The sequence below is a fragment of the Rattus norvegicus genome, chromosome 4 (genome assembly GCF_021556685.1).
Source record: "Rattus norvegicus strain SHRSP/BbbUtx chromosome 4, alternate assembly SHRSP_T2T, whole genome shotgun sequence".
In the NCBI taxonomy this organism is placed as follows: Eukaryota; Metazoa; Chordata; class Mammalia; order Rodentia; family Muridae; genus Rattus; species Rattus norvegicus.
The window spans coordinates 145,596,202-145,615,619 of NC_141537.1; the positions used below are offsets into that span (position 1 = coordinate 145,596,202).

Genomic DNA, 19,418 nt, shown 5'->3' on the forward strand with positions numbered 1-19,418 from the left:
CTAGACAAAGGAAGATAGCCAATAGGTGCTTAGATATAGATGGTCTGAACTGCTTTGGCATGTGAGGCTGGTGTCATTTGACTGGCAAAAGCAGACTTAAAGATACTGGGATTAGGAAAGTTAATTATGTGCAATCAGCTAATCACAACAAGAAGTTCTTATACAAATTTAGAATTCTGTAAGGAGTCACTATGCCTTAGACACCATGCTACCTCCATATACATATCATTCTGCTTAATCTCCAAATCAATTAAGCTCAGGAAACCCAGACTCCATGAAGCCTCCTTTGCCTTTGGCCAGACTGTCTGGGGGTGGAGGGTCCAGTGTTTAAACCTAGAGAATGATTTCGCAGCTCACACTCTTTCTATTTTGAGCTGCAGCTAAATTTACCAGTGAAGAAAGGGCAGTCAGTTCTCCCTGAAAATGAGTTCTGTCCTTGGTGGTGGCTTCTGCATGCCTCTTGTTCCCACTTCTCTGCACTCTGCTAATTGTGTTCACTTCTCCTCTACCTAGCAATTAATTCCCTTTCTTCTGCAAGAAAATGTCAAGGGCATTTCAACCACAAATGTTCATTCTATACATAGACATGTCTTGAATGCACAGAAAACAGATGGGTCTCTGAAAAGTTATCATGGATCTTTCATTGTATTATATTTTGATTTAAATTTCTTTCTTACTGTTATATGAAACTGTGGGAAGTCTCTCTCTTTCTCTCTCTCTCTCTCTCTCTCTCTCTCTCTCTCTCTCTCTCTGTGTGTGTGTGTGTGTGTGTGTGTGTGCATGTATAAGATTTAAATCAATTGATATATATTTGTCTATTTTAATATTATCATTTTAATGGCATAAAGTTTTAATGGCATAAATATGAGGTTTGGAGGGAGTAAATAGCTTGCTGAGAGTAGCCATGCTAGGACTTGAACACATGTCTTTCAGATATTAACACTAATGCTCTAAGTGCACTGAATATCTGCATACATCAGATCAGGTTGAAATATATGTGGGCTAGCCCAGACAAAGACAAAGATGATAGGTAATACATTTTGAGAGTATAGCCTGAAATATTCTGACACTTAGTTCTGGTGATATTTAGGAAGAAGATAATATTTCTTCTAGCTTCTGCTATACATGTTATTTTAACTTGTCATCACCGTACTGTCTACACGAACCCATCAGAACGCCATAACCGTTGATCAACTGGAACACGTCCTTCCATCCCCTTCCCTCCCAGCCTCTAGTGACTATTGCTCTATTCCAGACATCTAGTTTTTACTCCAGAAAACCTACTCATGAGGAACTGTGCTTTTCCATCCGTCCTGATGTCACAGTCTCTCCACGATGCTGAGCTTTCAAAGTAAAGGGAGGTAGTGAGCTCAGGAAGCAAAGCTTAGCCCACGAGATAGTGTTTAATCAAGTGATAGGTTTCATAAGAATTTTTTAATGCTGTGCAGGATCTTTAACTGTTTATAAAGGGAGGCCCAAATACAATGGGACTAATGACCACTCCAACAGTGACCTGGTAATCTCAAGAGCTGTAGGTCATTGTGTGTTTGTATGTAAGATATTGTAGGCAAGGAGCTTGGTAGAATGGAGATAATGTCAAAAGGATAAAGCCACACGTGAGTATCCTGACAAATCATGCATACATTCCAGGATTCCTGGAAAAGGCACTGGAAGGGATTAAAACAGGATACCCTGATCACGGAAAAGTTTTCCTGCTGTGCAATAAAGGGCTTAAGAGGTAACAGGGGGAGCATGCATGGAGGAAACGTAGGACAGTTTTTGCCAGAGATATTACAACAGGAAAGATGAGAAGAGTTGATTCCATCCATTCTCTAATGCTTGGGGATCTTTTGCTTTAATTTATCTTTACTTTTGTTTTGTTCTGTTTGTTTTTGGTTGTTAGTTTGTTGCTATTGTTGTTGTGGTGGTGGTGGCTGTTGTTTTACCATCTTAGTTCCTGGCAAATAAAACAGGGTCCAAAACCCAGTAATGAAGTAAAACCTCAATATGTTTGTTAAATATAATAATAGTGAAGAGCTGAGCTAGTCTTTAGGAAAGAAAGCTGATATAGAACACTGAACACCCTTTGAGCATAAGGCATATTAGGAAGAAGGGCATTGGAAACCAAGATCAGGACTTAAGAAAGTAGGGAAGACATTAGACAGAACATGGTACAATAGGGAAAAAAGCCAGACATGTCTTAAAGTCCTTTAATATGCAGGCAGGAGCATCATTGAGAGTAAGAATAACCAATATACATATATATGTATATATATATATATATATATATATATATATATATATAGAGAGAGAGAGAGAGAGAGAGAGGAGAGAGAGAGAGGAGAGAGAGAGAGAAAGAGAGAGAGGAGAGAGAGAGAGAGAGAGGAGATTCAGTTATGATTCTCTAAAGAAACAGACTGATATATATGTACATACATATATACATATATACATACATATCATGAAATTAATTAGAGTAGCTTACAGGCTATGGTTTTAACAGTTCAACAATGGCTAAGAAATGACAGATAGGTCAGGAATCCAGTAGTTTTTTGTTGCATACGTCTGGATGTCTCAGCACTCCTAATCTGGTGCTGTAGTCCCAGGCAATCCCAGGAGGGTAACTCTGGTCTGCTGTCTGTCTTAGGATCACAAAGAAGTGGGTTCTGATACCGGAGAAGGATGCTTCAGCAGGAGCCTTATAGCTATTAGAGTTGGCCCAGCCAGCAAGGGGGTAAGCAGGAACAAAGGGCTCAGATTTAGGATGGATTTTCTGACCTCATATGATCTAAACAAGAAAATCCCTGACCATTCATACCTAGCTGTTTGGGTTTTAGCTGATTCTACTTATAGTCAAGTTGACAACCAAAATTAGCCGTCACAGCCTCCACTACAGGGATGGCCAGAAAAGGGCTAGGGAGAGGCTAGAGGAGCATTTCCACAGAAAATCCTTAGAACAGTCCCACGAAGAAATAAAATATGGAATTTAAATGCTGACATCTTCCCAACTGTAGAGATTTATAACTCCAATATGTAGCCAACCACTTTTGAATTGCCAGATAAGCATTTCAGGTGACTAAAAGATACTATTTAACAAGGCCAAAATTAGACTAGATGATTTAGTGTCACTATTTTCTAACTCACCATTTGTATTATTTTTCACTATTACCATTGTGTGTGTGTGTGTGTGTGTGTGTGTGTGTGTGTGTGTGTATGTGTGTGTGTGTGTGTGTGTGTATGCATGTGTATGAGCTGGACCATGTTGGTCCAGGAGATCAGCAAAAACATTGCCTGTTGAGTTACCTCACTGGTCCAAGATATAAGGATAAGTGCATTAAACAGCATAGATTTCTTCATAGTAAACCAGCTCTCTGTTGAGCTTAGCCACATGATCAGATTGCTGCCTGCGAACAGAAATCTTCCCCACCCTGAGCTGGGAAGGTTGACTATATCCTTCGGAAGCATTTGAACCCCCAGCATGATTCCAGTAGATGCAATCTACAAGCAGGGCTGACACACTGGCTTATTTAGAGTTGTCTTGGTGTTAGTATTCCAAGGGCTTTACAATGGGGGCTAGAGGGTTCTGAGCCCTTTCCTGTACATTATATTGCATGTGAAGAGAAAAATCCTGATGATACCATGTACAAGACTTGCTTCTTGGAGTACATTAAAAAAAAGATGATTGCAGTAATTACAGGTTGTGAAGAAGTTGAATCTGCATTAATGAGTGTTTTTATTATAATGTAGAAGCCTTGAAATTCTCTCCTAGTCTTGTTAAACTGCCAAATGTTTAAAAATAGGGCCTGAGTTTTAAAACATATTGAGAGACTTCAGAATCTGTGGAGGTTTGAATGAGAAATGTCACTCGCAGTCTCTAGCATTTGAGAACACTTGGTCCCTAGTTTCTTACACTGTTTTTTGAGGTTTAGGTAGTGTAGCCCAATTAGAGCAAGGATGTCACTGAGGGAGGATTTGAGAGGCAAGTTCTCCTGCCATTTCCTGTTGCCTCGCTCTGCTTTGTGCTAGGAGTTGAGGATGTGAAGAAGAGAAGTTGCCTTCTTCTTCCTACAGCCACCATCCTGGCTACTTCCTGCCGTACACTCCTGCTTGATGAACTCATTTCTCTGAGAATGTAATCCTGGATAAACTATTCCTCCTATAAGTTACCTTGGTAGTGGCACACTAGCATAGCAAGAGAAAAGTAACTAATACAGAAGCCTTGTGAACCTCTTAGTGTTCCCAACTTCCTGCTTCTCTCTAGAAGTCACACTGGCCCTGTCCTTTTGTAGAATACTCCACCTTCCTGTACATTTATTTTTAATGAGGATTTTTTCCATCCCATAAAACAGACAGATGAAATGTATTTTAGTGAACAAATAGCATTTCAATTAGAAAGCTTTTTGTTAATTATCTCATTTTATTAAAGTTCTAATAAGTCAGAATAATATTACTGGGAATTTTACAATTACAGCAGCAGCCAGGTTGATTGATGGAGCAAGCTGAGGAAACATAGAAATGGAGTTTCACCATGAAAAGTGTCCTAGCATGATGAACCATCCTTTGGATAGAAATTATGTGCCTGAGAGAAGGAATAAATACCTCATAGATGAAAATGGACACATCAATGAACCAAAAATATAGGTTTCTTTTTTATATGAAACCTTATCTTTTTTATTAGATATATTTCTTTACTTACATTTCAAATGTTATTCCCTTTACCGGTTTCCTGTCCATAAGAGCCCCCTATCTCCTACTCCTCCCCTATATGGATGTTCCCCCATCCAACCCCCTTATCACCCCCTTGATATTCCCCTGCACTGGAGGTCCAACCTTGGCAGGGACAAGGGCTTCCCCTTCCACTGGTGCCCCAACAAGGCTACTCTCTGCTACATATGCAGTTGGAGCCCTGGGTCAGTCCATGTATATAGTCTTTTGGTAGTGGTTTAGTCCCTGGAAGCTCTGGTTGGCATTGTTGTTCTTATGGGGTTGCAAGCCTCTTCAGCTCTTTCAATCCTTCCTCTAATTCCCCCAAAGGGGGTCCTGTTCACAGTTCTGTGGTTTGCTGCTAGCATTGACTTCTGTATTGGACATGCTCTGGATGTGTCTCTCAGGAGATATCTACATCCTGTCCCTTTCAGCATACACTTTTTAGCTTCATCAATCGTATCTAGTTCTGGTGGCTATATATATATGTGGGCCACATGTGGGGCAGGCTCTGAATGGCCATTCCTTCAGTCACTGCTCTAAACTTTGGCTCCAAATCCCCTCCTGTGGATATTTTTTTTTTACCTTTTCAAGAAGGAGTGAGAACATCTGCATTTTGGTCATCTTTCTTCTTGAGCTTAAGTCGAAGCGGATCAAGGATCTCCACATCAAATCAGATACACTCAAGCTAATAGAAAAAAGTGTGGAAAAGTCTCGAACACTGGGGAAAATTCCTGGCTCAAAACACCAATGGCTCATGATCTAAGATCAAAAATCGACAAATGGAACTTCATAAAACTGCAAGGCAAAAGACACTGTCATTAGGACAAAATGGTAACCAACAGATTGGGAAAAGATCTTTACCAATCCGACATCTGATAGAGGGCTTATATCCAAAATATACAAAGAACTCAAGAAGTTAGACTCAGAGAACCAAATTACCCTATTAAAAATGGGGTACAGAACTAAACAAAACATTCTCAGCTGAGGATTATCGAATGGCCGAAAAGCACCTAAAGAAATGTTCAATATTCATAGTCACCAGGGAAATGTAAATCAAAACAACCCTGAGATTTCACCTCACACCAGTCAGAATGGCTAAGATAAAAAACTCAGGTGATAGCAGATGCTGGCAAGGATGTGGAGAAAGAGGAACATTCCTCCATTGTTGGTGGGATTGCAGACTGGTACAACCATTCTGGAAATCAGTCTGGAGGATCCTCAGAAAATTGGACATTCCACTACCTGGGGACCCAGCCATACCTCTCCTGGACAAATACCCAAAAGATGCTCCAACATACAGCAAACACACATGCTCCACTATGTTCATAGCAGCCTTATTTATAATAGCCAGAAGCTGAAAAGGACCCAGTTGCCCTTTAACAGAGGAATGGGCCCAGTTAGCTTTTAAGATTCTAGCCATTCTAAGGTCTACATGGACTTTATGGGACAACTATTTTCAAGGTTTAGGATATAGTTTCTGCCAAGTACCAATGGGTACCATGATACTGTTCTATTCCTCATGAGAAATTCAGAAGTAATTGATATGCTTGCTTGTCTAAATTTAATATTTTGAGATCCATTTCACTGAAAATGATCAGGAAGTTGACAAGGGTTTCTCATTAGGTGAGTTTCCACTTCTCTTTTCTTCTGATGTTTCCAACTATTTGTGCACGCCTTGGTGTCTTTGTTAACACATCATTGACTTATTGTTGACCTGATAGAAGTTCAGCGTATACCAAAGCCAGGGTCAGAAAATGCTTACTCCTTAGAATGGTGGACTACATTTAGTAAACTGGCCTTGAAGAGTTAGTTGTCACTGAGAAAAATTTATCATTTCATGTTCCAAATTTCACAAAATATCGGCTGATTTTGTTCCATTTATGCCATCCATGACATAGTTCTGTATATCCACATGGTTCAAATAAGACTCGTCATTGTGCTGCCTTTTAATGTTTTCAGGTCTGGGATTCAAGAGGGTGAACTTAGCTCTCCTTTGGATATTTATTACAAGAAATATTAATGCTGCAAACAGGCAGACAGTAATATGGGTGGCAGGGGCACTGAAAAGACAGCATCCCATTGTCCCATTGCAAAGTGAAGACTGCTCAGAGGAAGCAAGAAGAACCTGCGCCACATGGCAGCTGACTGGCTCATAGTACTTACTGTCAGAGTCAAGTGTGAAGGTGTAAAGGATGAAGAAAATGCAGAAAGGCAGCATTCTTTAATTTTAGAAAGCAAATTTCTATCATCTTAAAATGGATGACTTCTATAAAATGGCATGTCCATGATTAACATTCTTGTGCATTGTATCTTGGCTCCTCAGTAAAAGAGCTTCCTTCTTTGGGATCATCTTTTCCTGGTGGCAAAGTCACTGTGATATTGCAAAGCATCATGTGGGCACAACATTTTATAATTATAGCCGTGTTCTTGCTTCCAGATCCACATTATGATTCCTTTCCTTAGTGATCAATCTAAACAGCCGATAATCTGTGCACCATGACTTGTGTTTATTATTGGTATCAGTTCCTTTTTCTTGCCTAGAATGAGGAGCTCAACAGCTCTTCCTTGGGAGCCAGATCCTGAGCAGAACATGTGTCAAATAATCATAACTTTGAAAGTCTTTGAGAGGGAAGGGGCTATACCCCCCCCCCTATTCCAGTCCCTATGCCATGGAATTAATTGAAAACTTCGGCATCCTGTTTGGTCCATACAGAGTATAAGGACTGCTTTGGAGTGTTAAAATGTATAATACTTTTGGGTGGCTATTGAATGAATGTTTTAATTAGGATGGACAAAGAACTCCCTCTAGATAGAGAGAAAACAAATGTCCCACAGGCAAATGGCAGTTTATGAAGAAAAAAGGGGAAACCCCATATTAGGATGAGGTATGAAATTTTAATTGTGCATGTTAATTAGCTGAGCCTAATGGATACTTGATTGCTGGATTTCAATACTTTGACGGCTGGACTTAGATAATAAGCCTCAGAAAGGGGGAATGGCCAAATAAGGGAGAAGATTTTGGGGGCTAGCTTTAAGAATGTGATCTAATGTTTTTTAGCAAGGCAGGGAGAACAAGAAAGAGGAGCAAGGCCCGCTAGAGGCATTACTTGCCAGCTCTAGCTGGCCAGAGTCCCTTCAGTTTTCCTGGAGGAAAAGACACCCCTCTCTGGTAATTTAAGCCCATATTCTCTCAGTAAGATGTTATATATCCCTGTCTTTAACCCAATCATTTTATACTTAAAATTTGGCTTTCCATCTAACTGAAACGCTGTCTTGTTACAGAGTTCAGAGGAAACTGAAACTCACCATCTTATGGCAATTTTGCAAACAACCTCGGTGTGGTTCTCGATTTTTTTTCATAACTATAAATGACTAGCATTTTTCAGTAGTTACCCATGAGCATTTGTAACTGTGATTTCTTCAGAGAAAGTGAAGTGTTACATCTGTATAGATGACAGTGGGCATAGCCAAATCATGTGCATCTCATTTCCTGGAAAACTAGGGCACTTGCTACCTTCATAGGACATAAATAATAGTTTCAATCATGTTATTTAGTAGCCCAAGGAGTAAATTTAGATTTTTGTTCATTTGGAGCGAGAGGTGACTCTGATGCTTTAATATACATAATTAAACGAAGTTGAAATGAAAATTGAAAACAAATTAAGCAATCACTCACTATAATGCTTGTGGTTATAGCCTTTGTGTATATTTAGATACACAAGAAAGAATAGAATAAAACTCCTGCATTTCCAGGCATTTTATTTTATTCCAAAAGGAAAACACAGTGTGATGGAAATGTTTGGAATTATTTGTAACATAAATGTTGGAATCAGACAGCCACAGATTCAGCTCATGGAATTTACTTATTGGCTTTATTGATTAATCTTGTAGTGACCATGACTCGGTTCCTTTAATTTGACATTGAACAGCATTTGTGTTAATAATAGCAAAGTTTTTAAATGTGTCTACTTCTTAGAATCTGACACTTGAAAAGTTATCACCTATCATTTTCTGTCTTATTACAAGTTTTATTTCCTTAATTTTATGGTTTTGGGATGACTGCCAATGACTTACTGACTCAAAAAGAAATTGTTGCAAGTGAACTTATTATTATGGCTTATATTTAGTTAGATTTATTCATGCTGACTTGAGTTTTATGCTCAGGCAAATGAGTTCACACCAAAGTCCTCAGAAAATTCTTGGGGCTCTGGTTCAAGTTTAAATCCAACTGTTAGGAAGTCAGGACGTTTGCCCCTTAAGCCATGCATGGCCGTCTGTTCAATTAGGTCTTTTGGTTCAGACATTGGATATTGTTCATATCCAAAATTAATGGGAGCCAGCTTCCTGCTTTTCACTGTGTTCCACATTAACACCACCAAAATTCCAATGACTGATAAAGGTTCATTTCCTTCTCCCCTTATCTCTAGAAAACTATTGGTTTCAAAATGTTTTGAAGTATCTAGCATCTTTCTAATCTATTTTTTTGGCTCAATTATATTAAAATTCCAATTAGGTCAATATTAAAAATTCAATTAGAGAAAATCAGCCATAGCTCTTTGATGAGATTTATTTTGAAAAATAATTAACTTGAAGTTTATCTTTCTAAGGCTGGTTTTACTGAAACTATGTAGTTAGTGTGACTTTCACTCAGGCTCTTAGTGACAGGCAACAGAAGTACAAATCCTGTTGATGAAGCATGGATGCCGGATCAGGCAGGGGTGGATATAATATCGCACACAATGACATAGTCTAAGGCAATGCCTACTGCAAGCACTACTATATCCAAGACCACGGAGAGCCCCCTCCATTCTGGTTCTCTGTCTGCCTCTTTATCTAACACATTCATTCCTGCAGCCAGAAGCACTGTCCAACTAGGAAAATAATTTTTATTTCCTATAATATCAGCAAATGAAGTGAAATTAAATTATCTGACAGGGACACAGGAATCTCATGGCTCAGACTTTCAAATGTGACACTAACGGTCCCTGAACAAGTCCGAGCACTATCGCCTGCGATTGTGTTAGGGATATTCATTCTCAGTCCCGTACCAAAGTCAATGGTTAATCTGGGAGTGGACCTCAGCAACCCTCATAAAATTCCCTCCAAGAGGCCCTTATTTTGCTTGAACTGGAGAAAAACTACAGTGTGCTTTCGGGTCAGGTCTGAATCATGTGCACACCCCTCAGGTTCTGTGTGTAATTTACAGTCCTATGGGTAGAAAAGGAATCTGATGAATCCTTAGCAAGAAAGGAAGGCAGATGAAATGCTGGCCACAAGGGACACGGGCATTCAGCTCTACAACAAAGTTCTTCCTAGTGTGGAATGCTGTTTCCCAGAACACCTCGGATTGTAATGACTTTCCCAGAAAGCCAATATTCCAACACAACCAATACACTTTCCCCTATCTGCTGAGCCACAGAGATTCAGTTTCAATTTTGTCATTAGAGGGAGACTTGGCAAACCTTTAAATGTTTTCAGACCACACAATTCCTTAGATTTCCTCTGCCAGTACTTCTTGTAGGCTGCAAAGAGGTCTAATTCTGTTGCAGCCTAGAATAATGAACACTTGCTGTTCTCTGCTAAGGAAGCCTAAGTGTTCTTGCAGCCCTCGATGACAATGACTGTTACATGAGGGAATTTTACAGGGTCTGTAAAATGAGGTGGGCACAGGTAGTCAGTATTGCACTGTTATCTAAAATATTAAGCCTGTGTGTGTGTGTGTGTGTGTGTGTGTGTGTGTGTGTTTGTGTTTGTGTGTGGTAAAAACAACTAATTTAGACATAAGAGGTTTTCTATATTTACTATCTGTTTTGTGTACCCAACCACCACTCACTTATTTCAAGACTTCTGTGCTCTCCCTGTCAGGGGATATAGTTGAACACATTTCCTTACATCTCTCTTTAGCTGGTCTAGGGAATTCCCTGGATTAGTGTTAGCAACTGCAGTAAGGTTAGTATTATTTGTCTTTGTTGTTCTTTATGATTCTCTTCTTTTTAATGACCTGACTCCTTTATCTCATTTCTTGCACTACATACAGATAGAGGACATGCAGTGGGGCAAAGGAGTCCGAGAGATCCCATCCTCTGTGTGTACATTGCCATGCAAGCCTGGGCAAAGGAAGAAGACACAGAAGGGAACGCCTTGCTGCTGGACCTGTGAGCCCTGTGATGGATACCAGTATCAGTTTGATGAGATGACCTGTCAGCATTGTCCCTACGACCAGAGGCCCAATGAGAACCGAACTGGCTGTCAGAACATCCCAATCATCAAACTGGAGTGGCACTCCCCCTGGGCTGTCATTCCTGTCTTCCTGGCAATGTTGGGGATCATTGCCACCATCTTTGTCATGGCAACTTTCATCCGCTACAATGACACACCCATTGTCAGGGCATCTGGGCGGGAACTCAGCTATGTTTTATTGACAGGCATCTTTCTCTGCTATATCATCACCTTCCTAATGATTGCCAAACCAGATGTGGCAGTGTGTTCTTTCCGACGTGTCTTCTTGGGCTTGGGCATGTGTATTAGTTATGCTGCCCTTTTAACAAAGACCAATCGGATTTATCGCATATTCGAGCAGGGCAAGAAATCGGTGACAGCTCCCAGACTCATAAGCCCAACGTCACAACTGGCGATCACTTCCAGTTTAATATCGGTGCAGCTTCTAGGTGTCTTCATTTGGTTTGGGGTTGACCCCCCCAACATTATCATAGACTACGATGAGCATAAGACCATGAACCCAGAACAAGCAAGGGGTGTTCTCAAATGTGACATCACAGACCTTCAAATCATTTGTTCCCTGGGATATAGCATTCTTCTCATGGTCACATGTACTGTGTATGCCATCAAGACTCGGGGCGTACCAGAGAATTTTAATGAAGCCAAGCCCATTGGGTTCACTATGTACACGACGTGTATCGTATGGCTTGCCTTCATCCCAATATTTTTTGGCACAGCGCAGTCAGCAGAAAAGGTAAGTGAAAGTGTACGTCATGTGGTGCATTCCAGAAATGTCTAGTTTTGCATATATTAAAACCAAATTGATTGAGTCCTCCAAAAGAATTTATATAGAGAGAAAGTGCAAAAATGGAAAATAAAAGACCCTTTGATTAATAGGTTAATGGGCAGGAATCTAAAAGTTTCAGTCGGTTGTTTTGCTCTGAATCTACTGATAACCAATGACATGTGACCTTTCCAAGTGAATATGTTTATTATAAAATTAACATAATTAGGCATTATCTAAGACAAGACTATCTAATCTAAATCAAACCATCCTCCTCACTCACTCCCCACTCCTGTGCTTATGTGCATGCTTCTTTAGAGTAGAGTTTGGCTGTGGTACCTAAGCTTTAGGTGGGTATAAATGCACAGTGCTCAAAATTAGCACCACTATAGATAAGGGCTTCTCAACCTCTGAGTCATATCCTCTTTGAATATTGAACAACCTTTCACAAGATTTGCCTAAGACCATGGGGAAAATGCTGATATTTACATTTCAACATGGCGGGACAAACATTGCAGCTTTGAAGTAGCAATGAAATTATTTTATGGTAGGGGATTACCACAACATATTAAGGAACTATATTAAGGAGTCACAGCATTGGTGCTCTGTCTTCTTAGTAGCTTATATAGACTGTTACTGAAGATGGGCTGGTGGATAAGGGCATTAGTCATGCTGTATCAGGTTCCTGTCAATTTAGTATACCTTAATCCCAGTAGACAATCATAATGAGATCTAGGGCATTTTCTGAGAGGAGCAGGAAAGAAGGGAGGGAAGATAGATACATAAACAGAAAGTATAAATATATGATAGAGGGAGACACACAAAGAGAGAGAGAGACAGAGACAGAGACAGAGACAGTGAGACAGTCAGAGACAGAGACAGATCGACAGACAGAAAGGCAGAGATCTGGCTGTCATAGATTAAGGTTGGTACAAGAGACAGTTAGTATGCATGTCCCAACATATACTAGTAAACTAATGAATCTATAAATTATATGACCCTCATATTTTGTTTTAAATGTGGCTAATGTATATTTAGTTGTACTTGTCATTTGTATGCCAAATAGGCAACCCTGCAGTATTGATCCTAGACATGATGAATACACATTTGATTTTTTACGCCTGTACATCTGGCTACAACTTTACACGAGCAAATTACAAAAGCCTAAAATATCCATGTTGAAATTCCTCAACTGGTGTGAGCAGTTCTGACAGGATGATATGACTGATGCTGGAATAGAGACTGAGTCCTTCGTCACTCATATAGAAGAGAGCTTTATTAGAAATTGAGCATACATTAGAACATCAGAGGTTTTCTTGTTACAATTTAATTTGAATAGGTATGTTAATTTTATAGCTTTTTTACATTGGTGTGTGTGTACACATGTACATGTGTCCATGAGTGTGGATATCAGAGAACAATACAAAGAGTCTAGTTCTCTCCCTCTATCATGTGAGGCTCAAGGACTAACCGTAGCTTAGGCAGTAATTGCCTTTATGTGATGATTCACAGTTCTGGCCCTTGAACAATCTTTTAGATGTGTAGATACTTGGATAGGGAAAATGGGATTGAGTTAAATACATAAAAAACGTATAAAGTTGATACTGCCAGAAACCAGTTTAGTAATTTATTAATAGCTCCATTTCCTGTGTATTGTTTCTAAAAGATTAGCAGCATTTAGCTGATTTTTCTGCTGAGATGACGTCAGTAACCTAAATTGTAGGATTCCAGAACTGTAAGTTTATCTTTTTAAAGTAGACATTTCACAAAATGAAGCAGAATTCTCAGAATAAGACAGTGAAAAATACTGAATGTCTCAAAACTATGGTTTTCTTCATAAAATATGTTAGAGGAAATTCTTCTAAAATATATAGTCATTGAACATTGGCTGCTTCCAACAGTATTTTTCAGATTCATAATGCATGTTTATTGCCTGCGATACCAACTTGAATTTCATTTTATTTTCTCTCTCTATCCCTGGGCCAAGGGAATAGTAAAATATGAGTTAGGGTACTGAAATGCAATAGAAATAAAAGAAATTGTAAATGTGCGGTGGTAGGGTGGTAACTAATATAATTTTTCTTGGAGGGAACAATGCCTGCCATCAAACCTCTTGCAGATAATTCTTTTGCTGTTAAAACCATGTCATGTTTAGCAGGTTAAAGTCATTAATTATATCTTATGTACTAATTCTTCATGATCTAAAAAGCAGGAATTGTTGCAGTAACATTGAAAGTATGTCTTATTACATTATGTACTTCTTGCTCATCTAAAAAGTAGGTATGGCTATAGTAGGATTAGCAATACATCTTGTAATGTTGCTTTGGGAGTGTTATTTATGTGGTTTTTTGTGTTATTTCTTTCCTCATTTTGGGCCATTTCTTTTTTGTGACTGAGGAATCTTCTCAAGTAAAATCACATGTGTGATCCTTTACAACCCTGAAAATACTAAGAAATTCAGGGAAATCTATGCCTTGGTTCTAGTTTCTGCTGATGAAACTGTGCTGGTAGAATCAGTGCATGGAAGGGATTCAGTTGCCTTCAGACAGTATGATTCCTAATTCCTCAGTTTCACAAAACATATTCTTTTTATATATTCTTCATGGTTGATGAATATTTTTACATGGTTCACTGGCACAATTAAAAGTACTAAACTGCCAACCAGGAACAGTGAGTTTCTACAGGCAAATGTGCATGTCCTAATGACAAAGCATATGGCTAGAAAAACAGGAATAATCAATTAAGAAAATCATTCTGTGGATATGCAACCATAGCATTTAAATTATGCAAAGAGGCAAGTTATCCAACAAAACAAAGACGTCACAGTAAAATGAATTTTTTATTTTTGGTAACTTGGCAGCCTTACAGAATTACAGACATTCCGTTTTGTTCTGATTTAATAGTTTAAGTACCCCAAGTAGAAGAATTCCATTGTCTCAGGGGGAAAAAAAGCAAGCAGTAAATTCCATAATAACTATTTACTGTGTTGTAGAATTGAAATCCATTTTGATTCTGCTAGGGATAGCTTTGTGAAATTTCTCACTGATTGATTTTATTAGTATAACACAAAGAGCAAACAAGGTTCTTATATGAAAAGTAAAATGTCATCCCCAATGAAGTGTATTTTTTGATTTAAGTATACTACAAGAGATCAGTGTCACCTTGATTAATGATTCCTGCCCTATGACTTGCTAGAATGGAAACTTGCTAGAATGATTCCTGCAATATGACCAGAGATGGTGGTGGTAAACTGTGCCCTACCGTAATGAATTCCAGGGATTTGGAATTATTTATGGGTGTGACCATAAAGAGTCTTCAAAATAGTATAAGTAGTGAAATAATTCCATGTTAATGGACACCTAGTCTTTTGTACTGTGGTATTATTATGTTATTATATTTTAGCACTGTCTCCTTAAGGATTAGACCATTCTCTATGAAAAGCAATAATTTGCCAGTAGCTGCATTCTTAGAGGGAGTTGGTCACACAAAAGTCTATGTTGTCAAAATTTTAGAAACCCTACAGCTAACCCATACATTTCAAGCTTCGTAATTACTTATTATCTAAAGAAATTTCTAGGTAAGTTTGTAGTACATAAACAATAACTGGTTTGGTGCATATAGGCCAGGATCTCACAAGGTAACATTATAGCTATAGACTGGGAAAGAGAACTATTGTGTTTAAACAGTTTAAAAAAACTAGGTCATTGCTGCAAGCATCAGGTTGAATTCATGGCATCTGTGCTGCTTGTCTGTGCATTGTGTCTTTCATGTGGGGCAGTGGCATAAGCTTTATCAAACTTGACTATACATAGGAAAATGGAATTTGGCAGACAGGATATGAGGCCTCAGATTCTGTATATATTGTGGTGCTGTGTGGGTAATAATATGGTGAGAAGAATAGGATGGGTGGGTCACAGCAACTTAAAGCTGGAGAGCATTGTTGCAAGAGGTTTCAAAGATGGAAAGCTGTGTTCTAGTATCTTGCCCCCAGACCATGTTTGTGCACATATCAGAATATTCAGGGCACATAGCAAAATAAGAGAATCCCTTTTCGCTAATGGAATATTGTTCAATTATACAATAGAACTAAGACAATTGACAGCAAATATCTGAACCAGCATTGGGCCTAGACAGAGCAGTCAGACAGGGAAATAGGAATATTTCTTAGAAAATGGGAATATTGTCTTTAGTATATAAGAGATTGCTCCCAAAATATGACCGCAAAGTGACACCTGCATGAGTGGGATTAGAATTATATGGAATATGAGAATCCTATTCTCAAATCCCAGAGTTTTTCTACAAAAGTAACACATACCTGCTGTCACCACACCAACCTGACTGACTAGAACTGGAGTTTTGAGTTTGTGTGTTTCTGGTTTATCTTGTGGGTTTCCAAGTTTGCTATCTGTTTCTGTAATAAACATCATGGCCAAAAGGAAAAGGGTTGATGTGCCTTACACCTTTGGGACTACCCATCACAGAAGCAAGCCAATCTGGAAGAAACCTCCAACCAAGGAGGAAAGCTATTAACTGGATTGCTTCTCACGGTTGGTTTCTTATACAACCTACGGATACTAGCCCAGGGGTAATACTTCCCACAGTAGACTGGGCCCACCCATGTCAATCATTAAGACGATGGCCCACAGACTTAACTAAAGGCCAGTCTGACAGAGGTAGCTCCACAGTTAAGGTCTCTATTCCTAGGTGCCTGTACTTTGTATACAGTTGATAAGAACTCACCAACAATGGGTTTTTTGTTACAATTTTCAATTTGTTTTCCTTGATTGTTATTTTTCTTGAGAGAAAAGAGAGTTCACTCTCTGGCCCTAGTTGTTCTGGAATTCACTGTGTAAGCCAAACTGGTCTTGAACTATATATCCACCATGTTCTCCATCTGTCTCCAGAGGGCCAGTGATTATATTCAGGAACCACCACATCCAACTACATTTGTACAGCTTTAAACTCATGTGTGTTCTCTCTCTCTCTCTCTCTCTCTCTCTCTCTCTCTCTCTCTCTCTCTCTCTCTCTCTCTCTCTCGGTGTGTGTGGGGGGTAGGGAATGAAGGGGTAGGGGATGCTATCAAAATCAAATATACCTTCAACATTATTTAATACACTTCTTCCATCCCATAGATGCTTTCCTACTATACTCCTTAGAACCATGATAGAGAGTGAAGAAGATACTGTTCCTGTCTGCGTTCCAAAGCTGGCAATTAATGGAGGTTTTGAATAAATTTTCAGTCATGTAGAACATGCAACATGATAACGCCCCACAAATTGCAAAACAGGTACCCACAGAGGGACATGCCTCTTGTTCATCATGGCAAATATGACAAGTGAAGTAGAGTATACAGACAGAGGACAAGACCCAACAGTGAGTTTGAAATGGCATCGCAATGTGAGAAATAGCAGTGTTTACAGCAGGTGGCACTAAGAGACAGAAGTCTTAGCTCTTACTAATAAAAGGAGAGAAGCTAATAGCGAAAAGTTAATCCAACTCATTTTGCAAGCAGAATTGGAAATGGTGTGAACCCTGACATGTCATTCCCACTCCACCATAAAACTTCTGACAAAAATCACATCTTTTCAATATTGTGGACCCTGGAAGCTGTAATCTCCATGCATACTTCTTCTGATAAATGATTCCTTAATGGTTGTGTTAAGCTATGAGCAGCCATCCTGATGGCCATGCAGCCCCTGCTCTCCAGCTTTGTGAGGACAGAGAGAATGTAGTAATGCAGGTAAGGACGGTGTATTTGGTTTTGATAGCATTCCCTACCCGTTCATGTCCCCCCGCACGCACGCACGCACATACACACACACACACACACACACACACACACACACACACAGAGAGAGAGTGAGTGTGAGAGAGAGAGAGAGAGAGAGAGAGAGTGAGAGAGAGAGAGAGAGAGACCCTCACATGAGTTTAAAGCTGTACAACTGCAGTTGGATGTGATGGTTCCTGAATATAATCCCTGGCCCTCTGGAGACAGATGGAGAGCATGGTGGATAGATAGTTCAAGACCAGTTTGGCCTACACAGTGAATTCCGGAGCAGCTAGGGCCAGAGAGTGAGCTCTCTTTTCTCTCAAGAAACATAACAATCAAACAAAACAAATTGAAAATGGTAACAAAAAACCCATTGTTGGTGAGTTCTTATCAACTGTATACAAAGTACAGGCACCTAGGAATAGAGAACCTCAACTGTGGAACTACTTCTGTCAGACTGGCCTTTAGGCAAGTCTGTGGGCCATGGTCTTAATGATTGATATGGGTGTGTCCAGTCAACTGTGGGAAGTATTACCCCTGGGCTGTTATGCATAGGTTGTATAAGAAACCAACCTGAGAACCAGGAGGAGCAATCCAGTTAATAGCTTTCTTCCTTGGTTGGGAAGGTTTCATTAGTTTCAAGAGGAGTCGCTAAGAGCCTTATATGTGGTTCCCAAAAGTGTGTAAGCAGGGAAACATGGGTCTTTGGGGGATGTCATAACTTCACCCTGAAGATGGCCAGTGTTGAAAAGTGCACAGCAGTAATGGTACAAACACTATGAACCAGTTAATGTAGTGAAGGCATGGATGATGCTGAGAATCTAAAGAAAGTCTGAAGAGTGAGAAAAATGGAGGGGGGTTAGAAGCCATTTTAAACTTTTGAATGAAGACGAAAAATGTGGCTAGATTGTATCTTATTTTGCATTTTATGCCATAGTCTGGTATTTAAATAGGTCCTAGATAAGAACTAGACAGGGAAAGAGAAAGAACTTCTGTCAGTCATCCTCTTCTTTCCACTTTCTACACTCATGTATTTATACACATTAACAAATACATTAATTATTTATTTTATCTTATAGAATTTTCAGAAAGATCCTTCACCCGATCACCTGAATCTACAGGTCAGATCAGAAAGATCTGATCACCTGATCAGCTGATCACCTGAATCTGCAGTCGCTGGAAGGGTGTGTTGAGATGTATGGACTTGGCTGAGGCCATGTGTGCATCAGGCTGTAGCAATGACCATGCTGAATGTGGAGGCTCAGCTTCTGCGTTTGGGTCTTGTCTGTTGATATTTTTGTCTGAAGCCTGTGAAATGAGCTTCTCGCTAAGCAGTGCTCTGAGCCTGGCTCTTCCAAGAAGCAAGAGCAAGTAGCTAGAAATGTTGCTGTCCCACCTGTCTTGCTAGAAAGGATCAGCTTCTTGAGTCTCTTAGCATAAATGAAGTCTTCACCATCTTTGTCCCTTGATTACTCATGCGGAAACAGGAGGAGATAGACTCCAGCAGAGCAGAATTGATACAGTGCTGTTCATTGCATTCGAAGGAAGACCCAACAATAACCTCCATTCTTTCCACTGTCTGATCACTTTGCAGCTCTTCTTGGAGATCATCTCCAGGCTCCCAGAAACCCCTGAGATTTATTTCTCCTTAAGAGCTCTGCCATCAGGAGACCCAGTCACTAGGATACAGGACCCACCTTAGGAGTAAAGACTGAATCGTCAGATTTTCTTAGTGAATCAGAGTCCATTTCTCACATATTTTAAAAAAGCAGAGGAAATTACTACAATGCAGAATCTGGTGAAAGACAGAGGCCTGGACGATCTAGATTTGGTGTCCTCAGATCCCAACACAAGAAATAATAATGTTAGTGTGATGAGGATTTCTTTCAGCTCCCAGTTGCTCTTTGTTTTTGTGCTTATGGAGGCTAGTTTGTTGGG

At 39.6% G+C, this 19,418-nt stretch overlaps 1 protein-coding gene across 3 annotated transcripts in view; it reads left to right on the plus strand.

Moving 5' to 3' along the window:
* The window catches only part of Grm7 (glutamate metabotropic receptor 7), an 890,093-nt gene that overhangs the window by 691,959 nt on the left and 178,716 nt on the right, over window positions 1-19,418 (plus strand). For all 3 annotated transcript variants that reach the window (NM_031040.1, XM_087659435.1, XM_087659436.1), the window contains 1 exon segment: window positions 10,745-11,680. In NM_031040.1, the coding sequence (NP_112302.1) occupies window positions 10,745-11,680 (936 nt within the window).